The sequence below is a fragment of the Cyprinus carpio genome, chromosome A11, assembly GCF_018340385.1.
Source record: "Cyprinus carpio isolate SPL01 chromosome A11, ASM1834038v1, whole genome shotgun sequence".
NCBI classification, from domain to species: Eukaryota; Metazoa; Chordata; class Actinopteri; order Cypriniformes; family Cyprinidae; genus Cyprinus; species Cyprinus carpio.
In genome coordinates this window covers 17,549,092-17,572,188 of record NC_056582.1, presented here as the reverse complement: position 1 = coordinate 17,572,188, position 23,097 = coordinate 17,549,092, and the positions used below count along the sequence as shown (strand labels likewise).

General features: G+C 37.6%; 1 protein-coding gene across 4 annotated transcripts in view; it reads right to left on the bottom strand.

The window, feature by feature from the left end:
* LOC109107504 (protein diaphanous homolog 3-like) overlaps window positions 1-23,097 on the bottom strand; it is a 280,378-nt gene that overhangs the window by 62,667 nt on the left and 194,614 nt on the right. For all 4 annotated transcript variants that reach the window (XM_042766599.1, XM_042766602.1, XM_042766600.1 and 1 more), the window contains 3 exons: window positions 20,064-20,188; window positions 15,017-15,181; window positions 3,900-4,035 (listed from right to left, as the gene is read on the bottom strand). In XM_042766599.1, the coding sequence (XP_042622533.1) occupies window positions 3,900-4,035; window positions 15,017-15,181; window positions 20,064-20,188 (426 nt within the window). The remainder of the gene's footprint in view (window positions 1-3,899; window positions 4,036-15,016; window positions 15,182-20,063; window positions 20,189-23,097) is intronic.

The window sequence follows — 23,097 nt, the reverse complement described above, 5'->3', positions numbered from 1 at the left end:
CGGTGTAAAGAGCTGTTTATAATGGGAGCTTGCACTGAACTGCAACTTAACCACCCAGGCACTAAACGGTGACTTCATGAAAACACACATGCTAACTAGACTGAAGGGCAAATGAGATTGAAATAATGTGTGCTTATAAAATGAGTATGATGGGAAATGACAGGACTCCTAGGTGTGTGAGTTTTTTGTTTCCTCCACATGTTGCACAGACACGAAAGTCCAGACTCAGAGGTCTCAGAGTAAGTGATTGAGTTTACGACAACAGGGCCGCAATAACAAAACACTGCAGCAAAATAGCAGGAACACTGATGCAATTACATGTGACAGGTAGCAGTTAGCTGCCTGAGTGGCTGCCTGATCAAAAACACTGACTATTGCAGCAAGCAGAGCTTTCATGCTTCAAGTAAGAAAGTCTTCTTTGGCTCTGGTCTATCCTGTGCTAATTTTTACGATAACACTGATTAGCATGCGCTGGGGAGCTGCAGGGCAAGAACGACTGCTCTGAGGCTCAGCATCTGTGGACAAGAGAGAGCAATCACACTGGTTGACTGGACAGGAAGCGGTATTAGCTGAAGAGACACCTGAGGCCTCCTGAAAGAGCCACGTTTATACACACTCAGACCAGTTGGGAGACTGCCAAAGCCTGCTCAACACACATACACTAACTCACTCCTTTACATGCTCTCTACCTCATGAACCTCTCTCTCTTTCTATCTGATTTAGAACACACTCCTTCACCTTTGTCATCCTGGAGTGCAAGCAGAAAGACAGAGAGTGAGAGAGAGAGAGAGAGAGATTGGTCCTTCACTATAAGAGCCTGCATGCTCTGGTGTGGAGGAGTCAGTCCTTGTAGGAGGACACTGCTGGTGTTTGATTGATGATGAAAGAATGAGAAAAGAGAGATAAAGAGAGTAGCACCCACAGGACACTTTAGAAATGAAGCTGGATAATAAAGCTTAAGAAAAAAAAACACTATATAGCTTTGAAATGGCTTCAAATTGTGATTTTTCATTTACCATTATGACAACAAAATAACCATTGTCCAAAACGGACTTAAAATGTACAGAAAATTCATTTACAAATATGCAAGGTTTTCAACTAAACAGAAGAATGGCAAATAATAATGTATTAAAATACAACAACAAAGTTCGGAGTCAGTACGATTTGTGTGTGTGTGTGTGTGTTTTTGAAAAGTCTTTTATAATCACCAAGGCAGATTTTACTTTATTTTTATTAAAAAAAAAAAGTAGTGTTATTTATTCCCGTGGTGACAAAGTTGAATTTTTAGAAGCCATTACTCCATTATTACTGTCTATTATTGGCCTCCTAATAATGCTGATGTACTTGGGTCAGTGCTGGTCTTCCTAACTGTTATTGGAATAAACAACTCTAGAATGAAACATAAATGATCTGACAAACAGTAAGAAAGTTGGAGCAAATAATATACACAAACTAGACCACAGGCTAGAACAAACCATATTTTTCATTAAAACTTTAGTGAAGTTTACAATTAAAGTGAGAAGAAGAATCTCAAACAAAGCAAAATAAAGAAATACAATGCAGACCGTTGATGCACTGGTGTACTTGGACCCAAACAGAGAAGAAACCTTCTTCAGTTACACTCAGAGATGCATAACATTAGAACGGAGAAACTATATAATCCAGATAAGACAGAGTAAGACTAAAACAAAGAAGAAAGTCTTATGTCTTAAGTCTTCAGGATATAATCAGAGAGGCGAGTGAGTTAAGCAAAGGGCTGAAACTCTGTCTGTGACTTGAATTCATCCAATGTACAAATAAGTCTGACACAGACTGCCTGGATAGTGTGTAATGTGTAGTGCCCCCTGTTGAGCAAAGACAGCAGTGACATGTCAGTAAACCCTTACAGAAGAGTCTCATTAAGTTGAAACAGAAGCACTTTGGTTCTGAATGACTGTGTCATGACTCATGAGACACCTAATGAAATCTACATTAACTTGAAAAGGTTTATTAGAGACCTGCTCTAGGGACTTAAACACTGAGATTTGTTTTAAATGAAAGTGAAGGACAGCAGTCCTTCAAGAGAGTTTAAAAAAAGAGAGAAAGAAAAGAGAAAGAGAGAAAAAAAATGAATGAAACTAAACCAAGCAGAATCAGATGTGCTTCAGCGGCTGTCTTTTAAAAATCCAGATTTATTCAATTCTACCGAGGATTATGCTTTTTTTTTTGAAATAAATTAAGCATGGTTTTGTGTGCTTCAGCGGCTGTCTTTTAAAAATTATATTAATTCTCCAGTTCATAGCTTACCTCTGAAAACACTTTCACAGGACTCACATCAACGTTCCTCAATGGACTGAATTATATGGATTGAAGTGTCAAGCAACAGCATTAAAGTGCTGTTTAAAGTTAAAACAATACCAACTTTGAGTCACTGACCTTTCGAGGCACAGGCCTTACTTACTGATCGGTGAGATTTGATCGTTTTATTTGGGGGGATTATGATTCATTTTTAAAGCCAACAGTCAATGGCCGATCTTAGATGTCAGTCAACATTTTGTGAGTGGCACTTTTAAAATTTTCACATTAAAAGTCTCCAGAACACTGGAAAACTACTTTTAATTTAGAAATAGCCACAACTGCAGAAAACTATTTTCTTACGCTGTTTAACAAACACAGGCTCAAATGTAAGCCCTGTTATGATCCATTACAGAAATCATCCATGCTTATGTGCAACTCTCTTTAAACATATATATATATATATATATATATATATATATATATATATATATATATATATATAATATATATATATTATATATATATATATATATATATATATATATATAATAAAATGTATTATTATTTAAATTCCTGTGTTCTATAGACTAAATCATACAGGCTCTGAATAAATATTTTCATTTATTTTTAATGTATTTATATTTTTTTAACAATAGCTAGGCTAGCCAGAAATAGTCGCCCAAGATTATTGTGCTATAATTTGTCATCTTAAAAAAATATCTGCCTATTTCACTTATCTGGTCAACACTATAAAAGTGAAATCACATTTATTGGCTGATAGTACTATGACTGCCAACACATCATATATCCCTAACTCTTGCCACATAGTCCCATTTTTGCCCCTCACCCTTGCACTATACTTCATGTCCCACGGTCAACTATCACCTCACATCTTACCATAATCAAACACCACATTCACTACTGGCTCCTCATCACGCCACACTCAATATTATCATTTGTAAGTGTGGTTTTATGTTGTGTTTTTTCTATTAAGTGCATGAAGAACACACTTCTGCTGTATTGACTCAGCGTGAGACCTGATACGGACACAAAACTCATCCCAGTGAACACTGTGAGCCCGCTGCGTGCGTGTACATCCTCACACACATTCCTCAAACTGCAGGAGGCAAGTACGAGTGGCAACATATATTATAGCAAACTCATTTCATGTGTGTGTCTCATGAGTGCACAGAACCTTTTTGTAATCCAATCACATCTATAATATCATCATGCATTGCGTATCATCATGATGTTGATGCTCGCTCAGATAAATGTGCCTGAAAGCCTGCGTAAACATTATAGAATGTGTGTAAATGCAGATCAGCTTGATTCAGAACTGAGAGTCACTACAAAGTAAAGTCTTCAACATCGTGAAAGTCACAGCATTGAATTTCTATTCTGTGTGTGTGTGTGGGGGGGGTATTATAACAGTGATGGGCTGTTCACATGGTAACAGATTGACAACAGGACACACATACGCTCTCACTTGTGTCTTTCTTCTGTCGGTTTAAAACAAGCTCCTAGGAACGTGTGCAGGGACTCGTTTCATCCATCTTCAAAGGTGATTTTTCTAAAGCTCACTCTCGTGAAAACTTTCAGTTAGTAACTGATAAACATCTCACCTGTGTTGACCTCCAGCAGTCTCTTCTTCTTCATCTGCCGCTCCTGCTTCTCTCGTTCCGCCTTCTCTCTGGCTATCCTCGCTTTTCTCTGCTTCTCCTCCGCCTCTCTTCTCCTTGCATTCTCCTTCACTGCTTGCTAGAGAGAAAAAAAGACAGAGATAGAGCAGACTGAGGAAACAAGGAAAGTCTGAAGCGAATAGATGTTCAGTGTTCTGTGGCAACGTTTCAGTTCATTTCAGTTCTTTAGGTTTTGTGTTGTGTTATACATTTAAATGTTTACAACTCAACAACCTGACAGAAGCCTGACTTCAAAAACAGGAAAAAGTTATAAGTAAAAAGTTTTAAGTGAATAAAAGTTGTATATAAATTATAAGTGAACTTTGATTAACAAACATTAGTATAACATACACTACCATTTAATCATTTTGGGACAGTAAAATGATGTATATATATATATATATATATATATATTACCATTTAATCATTTTGGGACAGTAAAATGATGTATATATATATATATATATATATCACACACATGTAATTTTGATGTGTTATTTCTGTTAAAAAAAACAATAAACATTCAGTTAATAAAAGAGAACATTCTATTCATTCAAAAATGTATCAGTTTAATATATATTATATATTTTACCCATGATGTATATATATATATATATATATATATATACACAAACACACAGGAGTCAGTTATACACTCTGTCCATCAAATTGAATTTTATTTGCAATGAATAAATTTGAGTGGCATGATATTAGAGACTTTGTGATCAGTTCATAAATAGAGATTTGAATGATTTTGAGAACTAAGTTGAATCTCTACAAATGTCCATGTGCAAAACTATTCAATCCCAAAAGTCAAAAAGTATTTGGCGGAGCATTCTTTACTCTTCATAGCCTCCAATGAATGCTTCTGGCAAATGTTCAGAGGATCCTGACACCTCTCTGTTGGACTCTCAGCCCACTGCTCATGTGAAAAGCTTCCCGCTCACTGACATTTTGTGCTTTCTGTGCTGCTAACACTTGTTTCAAATCCCATCAAAGATTTTCAATGGGATTGAATCTAGAGGCTGATATGGCCACTCAAGGACATTCCAGGACCCATCCCTGAAACAAGTGCTGGTAGACTTGGATGTATGCTCCAGATCATTTTCTCGCTGGGAAGTCCAATGATAATCAAGTATTCTGCGGGTCATTTTCTTTCTGGGAAGTATAATTGTAATCAAGAATAGTCCATGGTGCCAGTCACATGGTTCTCGCTGGGAAGTCCAATGATAATCAAGAATATGACTGACCCATCCCAAATTACTTGATGCTTAAGCTAGCTGAAATCATATGAAATGACTTTGTGACAAAGACATGCAGGAAGGCACAAAGTCTCATAATTTAATTATTTTTAATTTAAATACTTAACTAATTAACTACAAATTAAGTTAATTATTAGTGGTATAATAATTAAATAAATGTGTCATTTGTTTTAGATTTAATTTAAAATTTAAAATTTTCAAACGTTGCTTAAAAAAGGACACATCAAAGGAGAGCTTTAAGTTATTTTTACCTGCAACACAGACTTGTTGCTGCTGTGGTTTTGTTACTCTGAATTTACTCTGCATCACTTAAAGCACAGCTCTGTTTTGACATCGGCTTGTCAGATAGTTCGTTCCTTCCCATTGCTACAGTTATCACCATCAATGATTACGCAACTTACCGAGTTTACTCACGCGGAAACTCCTGATATAATCAATAACTAACTACACAATGAATAACTTACATCGTGAATGCTTTCCTTTTGTCTTGTCATAAGATCTGTGAGCGTGTAGAACTACACAAACTTGCAAAAACAAAAATTAGATCAGAGGGGATTCTGACTAACCTACAGTAAACACCTCTGATTGGCCACTGCATTCAACAGAGATGCCTTTAATTTGCTACAGTACTCAACGCTGCAAAACACATTGTAAATAGAAACTTTTGGCTTTGTAATTCAAAACCAGAGCACACACATAAAAACACACTGGAGCGTTTGGAAACGGGTGACTTCAAGTGGGTACAGAATTGAGTTGGTACTACTGGAACTGTAAAAAGAGACCTCTCATAAACTAAGGCATTTTATTCCCATGTTTCCACAATGTTCTGAGCACTTCAGATGTCTGGGGAAGTTGTGGCCTAATGGTTAGAGAGTTTGACTCCTAACCCTAAGGTTGTGAGTTCGAGTCTCGGGCTGGCAATACCACGACTGAGGTGTCCCCGGGCACCGCAGGATAAATGGCTGCCCACTGCTCCAGCTGTGTGTTCACTGCTGTGTGTGTGCACTTTGGATGGGTTAAATGCAGAGCACGAATTCTGAGTATGTGTCACCATACTTGGCTGTATGTCACGTCACTCACTTACAAGAAAATCTGTGTGGGGCAAGAACAGAGCAAAATTTCCCCTTTCTTTTCTTTTTGGACCATTAGTGGTTGAAGAAGGTTGTTAGAAATCTATAACTCCTCTTTGGTTTGATGAGGGCTACTTTTCTAGGTGTAAGAAGAACACTCGGGCAATCAGACCAAGCTATCAGAAAGTAACATCATTAGAGCAGTCACCTTGTCCTAACACTTCATATGCCTCTTTCTTCAGCCCTCTTTCTCTCTGCAGCCTTAAAAGCCTTTTCCAGATAATGGATGTATTTCTAAGTGTGCAGAAAAGAGCCAGTGGCACAGCTTACACAAAGGTAAGGTGTAAGAGGCAAAAGACGAACAGGTTTAATGAGAAAAGGCAGAAAGAAAGAGTGGGGAGAGGGAGTTCAACACAAATGGAGAGATAAAGACAGCTGAGGAATAACTAGAATTCATGATTCAATAATTTGAATAAGGGTATAAGTACTGTAAGTAATGTGTAAAATGTATAAAATAAAAAAATTATAAGAAATGTAAATATAAAATAGGGTATGTATGTGTGTGTGTCAATTACATTTCACCATCATATCTAATATTTGTTTCATGGAAAACCTCTGTTCACACCTGCTCTAAGGGATTGAGAAAAAAGAAAAAAACCTTTGTGAATGGCTAAAGTATACTTTGCGGTCTATTTTCTGCACAGCTCACAGATCTCGAACAGATCCATACTTGCAGCAGTGGTCCTTCAAATGAGAAGGAAATATGGCTATTGACGGCGGGTCAGAACAGAGTATAAGTCACATGATAACGAGGCTTATTCCCCATTGCGTGCAGCGGATTACGGCCACAGTCTGCGATCACAGTAAATCCTGACGAGGGGAAGAGGATAGTGAGATGGAAGGTGGGCTAAATCAGCTTTCCTCTCCACATCCCTGTGACTGTGCACACACACAGAGCGCTTTAAACACTTTCATTAGAATTACGGGAGAATGAAAAGCAGCAGAGCGTGACCTCACGCTCGGCAGCACGGACATCAATATCAACACTAATACAAGAGGGGGATTCATAATGACCCTGCCCTACCTTCAACGCTTTCAGACTTCTAATTCACTGTTTGCGACTTGTTAGCTATCACTGATGTTGGGTAAATGCAAATTCTACACATTTCAAAACACTTTGCTTGAAGGTATTGACCTTCCTATGCTACTCAAGTATCCAATTTGATATAGTAAAAGTCCTCACTGACAAAGAAAATAAGGCAACTAAATAATTCACATTAAGGCTTGTTTCTGAGCCCTTGCTCAGTTGGGCTTTCTACACAATGTGATGTCAGCGGTAGGCACCTACACTGGGATGCGGCGGTATTGCACAGATGTCGTTTCAACACTTCAGAAGCACTAAACTGAAGGAGGTCTTATCTAACGTGCTCCGTTTGTGACCAGAAGCCTCATCTGGACTGCATGTGACAGGTAAGTCAATGCAACCTCTCACGCAGCCACCGGGTAAAGCATCGATAGCAGTTTAGAGCAAGAGATTGTCAACAGGCTCGGCGATTAAGTAGACAGCACTTCGGTGTACGACAGCTCCGGCGCGAGTCATCGTTCAGGAGCAGATGGGCCTACCCTGAACGCTGAGTGAACTAGTTATTAGATGTTCAATAACAGCTCTGTGGAAAATGTGCAGAAGGCTGAGGATGTTCCATCATGCCTATTCAGCAGCATAATAGAAAATAATAACATAAGAGCTGGTCTAATCCCTGACTGAACATCATGATAGAAGAATTACTGACAAGAACAGGCTCTTAGAGAAACGTCACAACAGAAGAAATGTATGTTTCCGCATTGAATGGCATTATTATGTGCTTTTACACACTTCATTATCATAGCTATAGAAAAGGTCAGTTTGCTAAAGAAGCAAGCAAGCAAGCATAAAAAACATGGAGGTTTTCTAAAGAATTATGATTACCTTTATTCACATATAGGTTGAATTGTAACACACAGGTCACAAAACCTGTTTTTAATGAGTAGAGATGATAGTTTCAATTGTCTGAGACACTTTAAAGGATGCACTATATTGTGATGATATTGATTTTTTTTGGATACAGTGCCGCTAGAGATACAAGTAAATCTCACAATGCTGAATAAATACTGAAAAGGTGTAACTTCAGTCTGAATCAATAGCAATCCCTGTTAACGTACGTACACCACTGATGAATTTAATCGAAAGTGAGTTAAAACCACTGCCCCAGTCACTCCCAGTACTGTTGATCTCACACAGTGTATAAAGCTGCTACTGGCTGTGAGAGCATCAGAGATACAGAGACATTGAATAGTGTCTTAAATTTTGGTTTGTATTTCACATAAAAGTCCAACTCAACAATGAAAATTCTCATTTACTCACCCTCATGCTGTTCCAAACCTGTATGAATACTGTAAATTACTAAAACGAATTGTGGAAAGTACTGATAACTACATACAGTACACTCCACAATTTCTTTAGTAATTTACAGTATTCATACAGGTTTGGAACAGCATGAGGGTGAGTAAATGAGAATTTTCATTGTTGAGTTGGACTTTTAAACAGTAAACAGCAGGGTGCTGACTTGTAAATTCTCATGAATATACACACACACACACAAAATAAAGGTGAAGAGAGTACAGGGAGAGAAAGAACATGAAAGGATGGGGGTTACCCACACACACAGACTTTGCTGTTAGCCATAGTGTCAGCATCCGTGCATGTGTGTGTAAATGACTGATGAAGGGGAGAATCCAACACACAGCTGAGGTGAAAGAACCTCCTCAGAATACACTATCCATTTCTCTGTCAGTATCCTTGAATGTGTTTAGGGTCTGGAAGTTTCAAGTATACCTAGTGAGACCTTGATTAGCTTGTTCAGTTTTGTTTTGATTAGGGTTGGAGCTAAACTCTGCAGGACACCGGCCTTCCAGGACCGAGTTTTGTTCTAGACCAAAGGCCCGTTGCCACCAAGAATGATAATTGTAACTATAAAGTCCAAAATAATCATTCTAATTATATTAGAATAGGGAAGTCCACACCACAACTATAACACTAACAACACAAAGGAACATTGCCGTTGACAGCCAACCAAAATCCACTCCAATTTAAAGTGCTTGGGCATATAAAGCAAAGCTACTTTGTTGTGTTGCAAAGCTACTCCAGTGACTATTTTCCATTCCAATCTTACACAAAACATCTAGAAATACTACTCAAATGTTATTAGATATACATACCTTCAGACTTCACAAAGCCAATTTGTGATGCATAGACGGTGAATTACATTACTTTGGGTGTTAAAATATACTCTCAAAATTACAAGAAAGATTCCTAGAGTTTGTGTTTGTGTGCTGGATTTGTGGTAATGGAATCAAACCAGCTTTTGGCCCAGGCACCATTTTGGTGGAAAATGCATGAACAAGCGAGCTTCTGAAAAGAAGCATGGGTGCAAAATGTGTGCATTTAGTTTCTCAATCTCTGCAAACTTCTGCACTTGCATCTCTTTGAGTCTATTTAAATCAGCATTCACACTGAGAGAGACAACTCCATGTGAGCTGAACAAAGTGTGTCAGAAAGAGTCTAAAATGCTGTTACAAGTGATTGATGCCTGGCAAACTCTACAGTCAAAGCTGGGGCTCTCATAAGACATGCCTTAATATAGATCACAACAGCTGCCTGCCTACCTCATATAACCCTGCTAATCTGATGAATGCACTCTCTCTACAAATCTGCTCGGCTCCTGCCAAGCCCGATGTGCCTGATTAGACTCCGCCCACTCTCCCAGTGAACAGGGAACTAAACTCCTCACTTCTCATATGCATAAAATGCCTTTAACTGTGTTAAGGTGGAAAGCGAGGGGAAAGAGATAAACACAGGGTGCAGAAATTAGGACGGAACTCTGCGGTCTCACTTGCCCTGAAATCGGCTGTTTTCTCATTACAGAGCTGATCTCCATTTTCTAGTCATCGTTTGAACTTAATTACTGCAGTCGTGCCAGGACTGGGGCCCTTGCTATTTCCCCCTTGCTCGAATCAAATTCAGTTTGACAGGAGACAATTCAGGGAGATACAGGCCCGCTATAGAGGGTTACAGTGACCAAAGCTAATTTCACTACAGTAATTGCTTTGGCATCGGACGAAATGGTGCCATTTTGTTTATGTTAAAGAGTACCTCTGAGGCAAACTTTCAAAGCAAAATGCAAGACTCATCAATGACAGTAATCAATTCAGTAACTGGACATTTAGGGGTTATAGACAGTTCTCCAAAGGAGGTGCTCTATGGCTGCCCAGTAGGTCTCTGTTAGCACAGTTTAACATCAAGCAAACACAAAGCAGTCAACAGAAACTGTTTTTCCCAGAAGCACTCTGCCTCCCTGTCTTTCTTTAACAATGACTGCCAAAGCTCAGGGGATTCCCTCAGTTTTAAGGTGAGTCTTGGACTGGGTGCTAGCCATTTGGGATTACATTTTATTTAGCAAAACGATAAACAAAAAAACTAATGGAGGTAGTAAATAAAACTGCGAATTCAGTTACAGGATTAAAGAAGTAATTACATTGCAAAACCAAGTGAACTGTACACATCAGGAGTCCTGAAAGTGAAAAGTGACATGAGGCCAAGTATGGTAACCCATACTCTGAATCCAAGTGCGCACACACACACAATGTGAACATACATCCAGAGCAGTGGGCAGCTATTTTTGCTGTGGCACCCGGGGAGCAGTTGGGGGTTCGGTGCCTTGGTGAACATACATCCAGAGCAGTGGGCAGCTATTTTTGCTGTGGCACCCGGTAGTTTGTTATCTTGTACCCTTATGAAGGACCTGTATATAAACACACACACATCACACGCCTTACAATGCAATCTAAGTGGGGAACTCAGTTTTTGAAACAGTCATTATCATTTGTTGAACTATATTAAATCTTGTATTTACTGCACTGATAGCTCTTATATCAGACTATATAAGCATTTTAATGAACTTATATATCATAAATAGCCATTATAAGTCTTGAATTGTTACTTTATGGGTTGTGCCAAGGAGAGATGAGCGAATACCCATTTTCCATCCGGCTCTCTCTCTTTTTCCGCCTGCAGGTCATCCCGTGTTCACCCACTCTCCCTTGTCTGTCTGCCATTAGCCACGGTCAATTGGATTCCTGTCAGCACCGCCGAACTGCTGCTGGTCTATTTCAAACGGGTGGATGAGCAGAGAGGGGCAACTCTCATACACACGCGCACACTAAAAGACTCTGAAACACACATAGTTCTATGTAAAATGACTAGCACTCAGTGCATTAGGGGCTCAGGGCAGGCAAGGGCATGTCCAACATTAGCATCCTTTTGAATGTTAGTGATGAGGATCACACAGAATGAACCGTATGCAGCAGAATGTTCACCTCGTCACCTTCCTCACCTGGTCGGTCTGTTATGAGGAAGGTTGTGACAACACTTCAATGTTTTGATGTGTTTGGGAGCCTGCATGTAACAGTTAGGCTATTTGCTGATAAGACAGAGCTGCCAGCTAAAGGTCAAAAGTCAACTGTAGTAATGAAAGAGTTGTTGTTGCCACAGCAACTCCCATGGTACAAGATTATGGGGTATGATTCAGAGGTTTGGCAAGGCTTGTGTAGCTCTCTTGAGCTTTAGCCTTAAAATTAACTGTTGCTCAAAACAATTCACCCCCTTTTTGCAATTTTTTTTAGTATTTTACAAGTAAGGATATATTCCTAGAACAACCTGTGGCTCAGAGCGAGGTGTGAAATCAAATTACTTTTACCATTTCACCTAAGAGTCATGTCTCAAATACTTCCAATTTCAAAAAGCACAGACCACAATGTGGCCGCACATATTTCTAGTATTATTTATCTAGCATTCAAATGTGTTATGATGCCCAAAAATCCTGCTGACATAACTCACTGGGTTTAGAAACACAGTCAATGTTCCTATATGGAGGAGAAGTGAAAGGTGAGGTGAGGTGAGGTGGGACCTTCATCTCTCCCTACACAAATTCAATTATTCATAACAGTCTGATTGGCAGGAATGGTCATTTGCTGCTGCTGCAGCATTATTACTGTCTTTTTCTTTCTTCATTTTTGTTACTTTTTCACCCTAAGAAAGAGAATAGGAAAACAGGGTGAGAAAGTCAGAATGGAATGTCTGTGTGTGTGCGTGCGTGCGTGTGCGCAAGTATGTGTCCGCGCTTCTGGGAATCAGTGGAGCAAGCGGCCAAAAACAATCTCCATCAAAACAAAGTGGTCAGAACTGAAAAGCAAAGCATGAGAGAGATGTTATTGAGAGGATTACTAAGCATGTGTGGCTGCAGGTCTGCATGTGTGTGTGAGTGTTTGGCGTGCAGGAATGTGTGAGTGCATACAGTGCTGCGGCAAGGTAAGTGTGTATGAAGGCCTGTAGCCTCCTGCTCTACTGCTGGTCCCCTGCCACTCCTCAGCATTGATTTAAACAAGCTGCTTCTGAGGGCTGAAAACTCACTGACCTGGAAAAGGGCTGAAAGAGGGAGAGAGTGAGGCTGTTGTGAAGAACGGACAGGAGAGGAAGAGAAGCAAAGGACAGGAAGAGTGGGATAGAGAGGAGGACAATAACATTTACATCTGACTACATACCTTTAAAATCTTAAAGTCAGAGATGCTATATTTAAAGTCAGCATGAAAGCAGAATTGAACCCGTTTACTTTGTTAATTCACATTGTTACTATAATTGTCTACAAGGCTCAAAAAAGGCAGCTATATAATTTAAGACTCATTTGTACTGTGAAAAAATAGTAAGTGTGACTAGCCAATATATTATAGACAATATTTTGTTATAAAATTAATAATTAAACAATTTACATCAACACTGTATAAAATAAATAATTAATATTATGGTAAATATAATGTAATATAATTTTATAAAACAGAATATTTTTATATTTGAAATAATAATAATTGGAATTAATACATAAATATGACATTGACGGCATGATTATTTTCCTTAAGTCAAAAGTATTTTTTTTTTCTTTCTAAAAATACTGTAGTTTATTGAAATATTGTATATTATATAATGGGGAGACTGGGGTAAGATTTATGTTTTTTATTGTAATGTTGTGTAATATTTTATGAGTATCTGTCATTTTTTTAAGATTGTGAAAAGGTGGGAAGAGTGGGAAGAGTTGATTTAATTTATTTTATTTTTTTGGCTTGTTAAAGTACAATTTTAGCATAACGGATGTAATGGCTGTTACATCAAAGCAAATTTATCCAGGCCTAAAAATATTTACGATACATATAGGTTATTTAGCAACATATAAAATCCTGCAAATGATGTTTCTAAATATTAGCTTGAATTGGTAAGCTAGCTAGATATTTTCCTAAATGGCAAAGTGAGCCAAATGCTGTGAGATAAATTAGGCCAGCATTTTAATTTACCCCACCATAAGGCACTGAAGTTAAATCCGGGAAGTATAAACTGGTATTTTAATGTGATAATACGCATCTGGTTTAATTCATTATTTTATATCTATATATATCTATCTATATATCTATATCTATCTATCTATCTATCTATCTATATCTATATATCTATCTATCTATATATATATATATATATATATATACATATATATATATATATATATATATAGTACACCAATATATATGACGGTGCATCTTACCCACTGACTCTAAATCAACTTACTGTACAAACTGAGCCACAGGAAAATATTTTTTATAAGAAGCCATATTTTAGAACCCTTTGTCATAGATACATTCTGATAAGTTAAAATGATAGGAAGCATCCTGAAATTACTTTAGATACTTCCATTGTTCTTTTGCCTCATTTTCCCTTATCCTGAGGACCACATAAGTATAAAAAAAAAGGGCTCACCTTACGCCACCCTCCCCTAATATGATCTAAAATGTCATTAATGTCATGATTGTGTATCTGTGTGTAAATATATATATAAAACTTGATTTTTCAGACTGCTGATTTGGGTCAGTCACAATCCCTATTGTGCTCTCTGTCGTCTTGTTTCACAGCAAGTCGGACGGAGTACAGTGCAGGCTGATCATCAGGAGCACCAGTTCCACGTCCCTCGCTGCACTGGGGACAGGTTTCAAAGACGCGCCACAGGAGTGCATTATCATGCATCTGGTGGCGGACCCACCGTCAGCTCATTCCCCAAAATTCAGCATTTCCATCATGAAATCATTTAAAATAATAAAGGCGACGAGATTCTTCTCATCACTGTAGCAGCCAAGTGGAAAATAACTTTGCATTTCAAATGGCTTTTCATAAAGGAGACAGGCGGCTTCTCTTTTGTCAGATTAGTGCACTAGAACTTTCAGAATGGGAATGAAGGGAGTGTGTGTAAGCACATACACACAGTCACACTCAATGACAGTAAGTGGAGACAGAAAGAGCTCAAAATCAATGTGTGTGTAACCTGCACCTATCGTTCGAGGGGGGAGCAATATTTGGCTCCTCATTACCCAGTATTCTCCCTACTTATGATAACATACACAACAGTTCCTCCTGCTCGAGCAGGTCAAAAGGGATCATGGTTGGAAGAGAAGGAACCAGATTATTCCCTGGTTTGGGCTTCAGCAAAGCTGCAGATCCTGCAAAAACGAGCCGGTCTCAACCTGGCATTGACACCCAACTCAGTTTCATAAGGTACAGCAGCGGTGATTATGATCTGAATCAGAGTGGGCGGCTTACCATGAACATGGCTCTGAAGTTGCTGAGGTCAGTGAAGAGTTCCTCCACGGAGGTCTTCTTGGGGTCGATGGCAAAATACTCCAGCATGTCAAGGTAAAGGGTCATCATATTACTGTGCATGATCACCAGCTTCTGGTACTGATCTCTCGCCTGCGTAGAAAACCTGTGAGGAATCATTGTCAAGGACTTCATCTAAGAGGAAACTAGTATTGGAAAGTGAATGTGCAAATATGTTGTGTCAAATTTTCATAACATTGTCCATTAAAAAATTAAAGCAGAATACATTTTCTCCTGTATTTTCAAACTTTAGTCTAAGGAAAAATTATTCTTACTTAAAAGTAGATAAATTCACCAGCTGTGGTTTATGCAAATGTTATTTAAATTTCAAGTTTATTAGTACAGTGCACTCTCATTTCAAAAAGGAAAACTGTTAATCTTTTAACAGGTTACCATTTGGTAAGGATGCTGTGAAATGCCAGAGCTGGAAGTGTAAAAATTGTTTCTGCTCAGAATGAACCAAAATGGAAATGTATTTTAAATCTCTGATCACATGACTACATTCCCATAATGCAACATTTGCTACAGAGCTGTGCAACCAGCACATGCAAAAAAAACCCAGACGCACATATAAATAGCCCCACACAGAAAGTTCATTTTAATTATGATTAAAACTGCTGCAGTTGCACAGATCTGAGTGCTGTATCTGTGACCGCTCTTTAGCCAATTAAAACTGTGTCTGTGTGTACAGTAGGAGCCAATGCAAAACATGTAATTTATTGGGAATGCATGTATATACACAGGTATTTTGTTAATCAACAAACATAATTATAGACTTATTCACTGAATATAGACAGCAATTTAAACTAGTGTTTATGTTCCACACTCAATGCATTTAGATCTAATGGCAGTATGTAGGCTGCAAATCTCTGCAAAACCCACATTTTATGGTGACCTTTATGGCCACACTGAACACCTATAAATTCATTCAGAAGAAACTACACATCACTTTCTGAAGATAATGAGAGTAGTGCTTTGTGAAAAACTCATCATCACAATGACAACACGACTGCCTACTGGCTCAAGGTCCATCCCATTTCTATGATTTACATTTACACGATAATGAGAGTAGTGCTTTGTGAAAAACTCATCATCACAATGACAATACATCAGTTAATGCTTTCTTTAGAAATCAAAGCCACGTATGATTTACATTTACACCTTGGCGTTGTTAGTGCCATGCTAGCGCTATACTGTTTGAGCTGCAGGAATAATATTCTGGTCTCTAAATGTTGCTCAGATCCTTCAGTGCAAATCTATGGAATTATTTTGCTCCGCCTGAATTATCTTCAGCTATGCAAAAACTGCTCAACACGTCACATAATCTGAGGTATAATTCTCATTTGTAGCACAAATTAGGCAAAATGAGCTACACACCTACATTCAAATGAACCCCTAACACAAAGTATAACTAATAATAATAACTGCAAATGCCACTAATTAACACCCTACATGTGATCACTTGTATATCACATGCACACACTGTCATATGTTAACATGCAAGAGTGCACAGAAATATCACATTCTTTGAAAACAGGTGGTGTGAAAAAGAGGGATGGGCAATAATCTTTGATGAAGATCAAAGCTTCCCTCTTGGAATAAAAAGTAAAACCATTTTTTTTTTTTTTTTTTTTTTTTTTTACAATATATAAACAAAGGGCTCAGAAAAAAGCTCAAATATTCTGATTAGTTACTGCTGTATGAATGAAGTGTTTCACTAGAATGTGCAGATATAAAAGCACAACTAACATAAACCCACACAGATTTACTCTCAAGGGCAAAGAACTTTTCATTTCACACTCAGCCTTCATCTTCATTGAGCCACATCAAATGTATATAACATTATTATTGTCCATAAAATTTCTCACACAAACACGCACATACATGCACTGACACTGTGACTCTTTCACACATGCACACACTAACATGAGAGAATCTGGGTATAATCTATGCTGTGAGGTCAGAAATGCCTATGCAAAGAGTGCAAGCTTTACTCCAAATATCATAGCATTATATTGACTTTGATGTGGTTTTAATTAGTAATTAATCCAGGTTTAAGCTGGTGCCTCACATCACACTTATAAATAAATTTAAAAAAATTGTGTTAAAACTTTCAAAAATGTCCAAAAAAGGTTTTCTTTTTTACCGGCATTAGCTTTGGAGTGTATGTGTGTGTGTCTGTGTTTATGAGGTGTGTGTATGAGCTGGCTGCGGGGTGAACTGTTTAGTAGGTTGTGCTCTCAGATTGACTTGTGAACAGCACCACGGCAGCCCCTGTGAAGTGCAGACACACTACACACAGATCTGAAGTTAAGTGACAACAGATGACAATCTCTCCTGCTATCATTCTCCTTTCTTTCTTAAGTTAAAGCCTACAAAATGCTTAAGGGTATTCTGCTCACTCGCTATAAATAACACTGCATCTGATTTATCTTCAACTCATACATTAGGACCTCAGTAGATCTCATCTGAATTTGCTTGACGACTCACATTTATATGAATCATTGAGTGGCCACCCACACAATAAAAATTGTATTTTTTATATATAAAAAATATCTTTTATTTTAAGGACAGTATGATTTTTTACATGATTTTTGTTTTAGCAATCTTTTATCATCACCAAGGCTCCAACTGTTTTCTTTAATAATATATTTTAAAATGTAATTTATTCCTGTAATGGTAAAGCTGCATTTTCAGTCTTTTCATGATACTTTATAAACCATTCAAGTATCCTGATTGTCTTTTTATTGCCAGTTTTTTTTTTTAATCAATGTTTTTATATAAAATATTTTGTATTTTTTTTCAAGATTATTTGATTAATAATATGAAATTGACTTTTTTTAAATAAATGTCTTTATTGTCACATTTAATATATATATATATATATATATATATATATGTATATATATATATATATATATTATATATATATATTATATATATATATATTAATATATATATATATATATATATATATATATATATATATATATATATTATATATATATATATATATATATATATATATGTATGTAGTATATATATATATATATATATATATATATATATGTATGTATATATATATATATATGTATATATATATATATATATATATATGTATATATATATATATATATATATATATATATACCTGTGTGTATATATATATATATTACACAGACACATTTTTTTTTATATTATTACTGTATATATACTGTCCTACAAGGCAAGCAACAGTTTCTGTTTTTTATTACTGTGATTACTGTCCTACAAGTCAGGTATACCTAGGCAAGGAAAAGTGGCTATTCGCCACAACTCTGCTAACAAGTGGAGGTGTAACGCTGACAGAGGAAGGTGGACACTGGGTTTTTGTTCTAACCCACTTCTCACTCAAGGACACAGCACAACAGGTCCTCCAAGACTAATTCACATTGAAGACATTATAAGGGAGGACAGACAGGCTGGCCAGTGATGTTTCTTCAGCATACACATGAAATCTCTGGGGTGTTCTTCCGGCTACATATGCACACAGATCTGTTTTATGCGACTCCTCTTCTGCCTTTTATACTCCAAGTTTATTCACGTCCAAACACACCTGCTTCAGCTCTTTGATTAGAGAAAGAATGGAGCACAGGGGACCTGCTCAGCTAATGAAAGGACAGACGGTGTATGAGATAGAGAGATAAGACTTCATTAACTTCAGTACTGATCTGGTTGCTGGTGCTAAGAGCTCAGAGGACAGAAAAGGGCCTGTGCTGCTTGGAGCTGAACGATGCTAACGCTGACAGAGAAAGGTGGACTCTGGGTTTTTGTTCTAAATGACAGAGAGCTAAACTAAAAAAAAGAGAGAGAGGCTGATGGCTGACCCTTGAACACAAGCTTTGTGCAGAGGGATAGAAAAGCATTGATTTTCACCTGTACACCTGAGCCTGTTAGACACTCTCATACTGTACGCTCACACACAACACCTCTAAGACACATTATTAACAAACACCCCATTACCTGAGACACACATACACACTACATGGACAGGATTTTACGTTATTTGCATTATTTAAAAAAAAAAAAAAAACTAAACAAGCAAAGTGAAGCAAAACAAAAAAATTCCATATCAGTACCATAAGACAATATCACACATCCATCCTAATATTTTCTTTCATTACTACACAAAGCGTACACATGCAACATAGACTTCCAGTGTGAGAAACCAATGCAAAAACCCTCTGTTTGCAATTGAAAGAAAATGGACTGCATGAAATAAATAGAAAAGAATCTCCCCTGGTAGAGTCTAGCCAAAACACCGTGAAGGGTAGAGCAGTTGGGTCAAACCCAGAACACAGGCATCTACTGCAGGCACCCGCTGGATCATGAGCACCACATTAAAATAATATAGTAAAAAAAAAGCATCTGTTTTTGCCCATGAAGCCGCAAGCATAAACTCAGTAAGCCTGAGTCAAAAACCGGAATAATAAAGCTATCCAAGACTACCTGCTCCACTAAACTCTACAAAATGCATGAGATGAAAGGTTCACTGAGGATCATCTGAGTGTATGTTTTGTTCAGCATTTAGTTCGTGCTCCTGGTATCTCCTCTGGCAACACATCTAGCTTTCAAACGTTTGCCATTTGCATAGGAGACAGCATCCAGACCGCAGGGAACGGTTTCGAGTACAATGACAGACAGCAGGGAAAAGAATTAACAAGCAAGTACAGGAATGTACAACTCCATTATCCAACCGTCTTCAGTTTCACATGCAGCCCGGTGAAGTTCTATATAAATTATTAATTTGCACACGCCAACATAAACTCTTATTAACGTTTGTGAATGTGTGTGTGTGAGGCTGACAAGGGGGCTAGACCACCATGTGCAGAAGAACTAACAACACTGACAGCAGAACAACGAACAAAAGTGTTTAGACCAAAAATAAAGAAACAACAAAAGAATAATAATAATGTACAGTGCACGTGCATGCAAACGTGTGAAAGGATATTGCCATCTTGCTGTGGAACAGGTCCTTCTGGTCGTCTGTGGAGCTGAAAGTGTCCAGATCCTTCTCCAACTGTAGCAGCTGTTTCTCCATCTGTCTCAGGCTCTTCTCAAGGTTTTCTGCTGATACTAGACACACATAGATACAGATTTAAAACAATGCACTGACACGCTTTGCTTACACCAGATCCAAAATCCATGTTTCCAGACGACAAACATTCCTCAAAGACTAAGTTCTGTTGGACAGAGACATTCACTGGAAAGAAAAATAAGAGAGATTTCAGTGCAATAACAGAAGGGAATATTTTCAAGATAAATTTCAGTCTGTTCCTCACACAAAGCTGTCGTATGGCTTCAGAAGTCTCTGCAGTTCTGTGGACCCGTTATGATGCATTTTTCATCCTTTTTATAGCTTTACACCAAACAATTGATGTCTACTCTCACAAGCAGTGTGAAGGCCTTTAGACTTCAACAGTCCAGATGTTTAATCATTTAGCATTAACCATTTTATTCATTTTTATTTCAAATCACTTTATTGCCATTTGTTTGGGATTTTTGCTATACAGCTGTTTTTTGTTGTTGTTGTTAATTGCATCTATAACAAAACAACACACACACACACACACACACACACACACACACACACAAAAGTAGTTCCTGTAAGACTAAACCAGGTCTGTGTCTTTCACCAGTTCCTCACACACGCTGGTAGTTTGATGAGGTAATTATGTGACTTTAATAAGAGGCTCAGGTTTGATTAAGCAGAAGCTGTTTAGAGGGGACAATCCCGTTCCATGCACAGTGTTAGCTAAATATGATGGGACACATTGACTGAGCTTCATGTGTTGAGATTTGGCTTAAATATCCTCAGCTTAGCAGGATATTATTTATTGCATTTTACTAAGGAATTGTGTAAATGTTAAACTACTTAAATGGTAATCTGTTTAGTTAACAGTTAGCTCCCTCTCATGGAGTCAATGTAGAAAGAGACAGAGAGATAGAGGTAAATGTCTCTATTTGGTTTCATTGGACTGTGCCAGGAGCAGCTGGCCCTGCCACTTTGAGTGTGACCCAAGAGTCCAGTGCTTACACACACAGACCTATTTGTCAATCTGAATATCTGTATGGTACATTTATTCAGGCACTAAGTAACTTCAGTGCATAACTCATTTGGCACCTTGTTACATGTGCTCTTTTTTGGTGCAACCACACAGCAATACAGAAAAAAATAGCTTTACTTGTCTTAGTATAGCTATTTGCAAAATCTGAGCTGTGTGTGGCCACTAAATCTAGTCTACAGTTATACATAGATGCACTATTATACACTATTATATGCACACTAAAGCCAAACAACAAAACTATTTAAATCACTCATGCTCTTGAGAGTGAGCTAAGTGAGTGAGTGTGTGTGTGTGTGTGAGTGTGTGTGAGTGTGAGTGTGTGTGTGTGTGTGTGTGTGTGTGTGTGTGTGTGTGTGTGTGTGTGTGTGTGTGTGTGTGTTTGGTGTAAGGGGGTTGGTGAGTGTAAACCTACACTCGAAATGCCCATTCAAAGGGATAATTAAGAGCAATGTGTGTGTATTTTACTGGTTTTGGTGATTTGCAAGCTCTTGACAGGAATGCATGTGCTTGATTGTATGTGTGGAGGATTTCATCCAGTCTCTGTGAGTTAAGTGTCATTTTGTACAATACTGCTCAAAAGTGCAAGGTCAGGAAGAATTTTTCTCTCTTATGCTCATCAAGGACATATTTAATTTAAAAATACAGTTAAAACAGCAATATTGTGAAATATTATTATAATTTAAAAATAACTGTTTTCTAATTTAATGCATTTTATTTAAATGCAACTTATTCCTGTGGTGACAATTCTGATTCTTCAGCATCCATTACTTCAGAAATCATTGTAGCATGATTTGGTACTGAAGAAACATTTTTTATTATTTTCAGTGTTGAAAACAGTTGTGCTGCTTAATATTTTATTTTATTTATTATTTCCAGGATCCTTAGATGACATTATAAATGTCTTTACTCTCACTTTTAATCAATTTAATATGTCCTTGATGAACAAAAGTATTAATTTCCAGATATTCCAGAAAAAAATAAAATGGCTGTCTAGCAAGGTAGCTCACTAGATTTTTAAACATATCCCTATGTTCTGGTGCCCTTTCTTAAAAGTCACTTTGGAAGCCAAGTGTGTGCCAAATTAAATAAATATAAAAGGAAGCTTCAAAAACAGTCAGCAGGTGTTCTTGAAAACACTAAAGAAACCCACATGCACAAACCCTCCATTAGCAGCCACTGAAGGAAATCATCCAAGACCTAACTATACCACAATGGGAGACAAAACCATAACTGTAAGGGAATGACTTGAGCTAATTCTTAATGAAAGTATTTTCATATCCACAAGAAAACAAACAAACAAAAAAAACATGCACCTTCTAATATGCAAGCTCTAAAGAAGAGAATAATGGAAGTAATATCTGTAAAACACTGAGGGAACTGCAGTGACAGACATTCAGCGTGGTGGGGATATGTTACCCATAATGCCATTTCAGCTTTGATGAAGGACACAAGAACAGGCAGCACTAATGAAATGGGGAACGGGAGCAAAAAAGTGAAATTAATAAAAAGCTGCAGAGACAGAGCCAGGAGGAGAAAGTGGACATGATAGAAAAACCTTCAAACATTCTTGGAACACAAAAGGAGATGTTTTGAAGAACATCTGAGCTGTTCATTTCCACTCAGTGAAACCAAATTGTGATCACGACCTATCAAGCACCAGGAAAGTTAGCCATACGGCTTGTATGCCTATCAGTATATGCAAACGCAGATGAGATTTTCAGCAAATAATGTATTTTTGGTCCTTTTGTCATAAAGCTTATCATAACATTTCATAAGACCTCTAACATAAGTTGCATGGACCACTGTTATGGTTATTTTTGTCATGTTCAGAGCTGAGTTTTCATTGCATAGAAAGGAGCAGAGCAAATATTCTACTAATGCTTTCATCTCCAATGGAACAAAAAAAAACATCATATG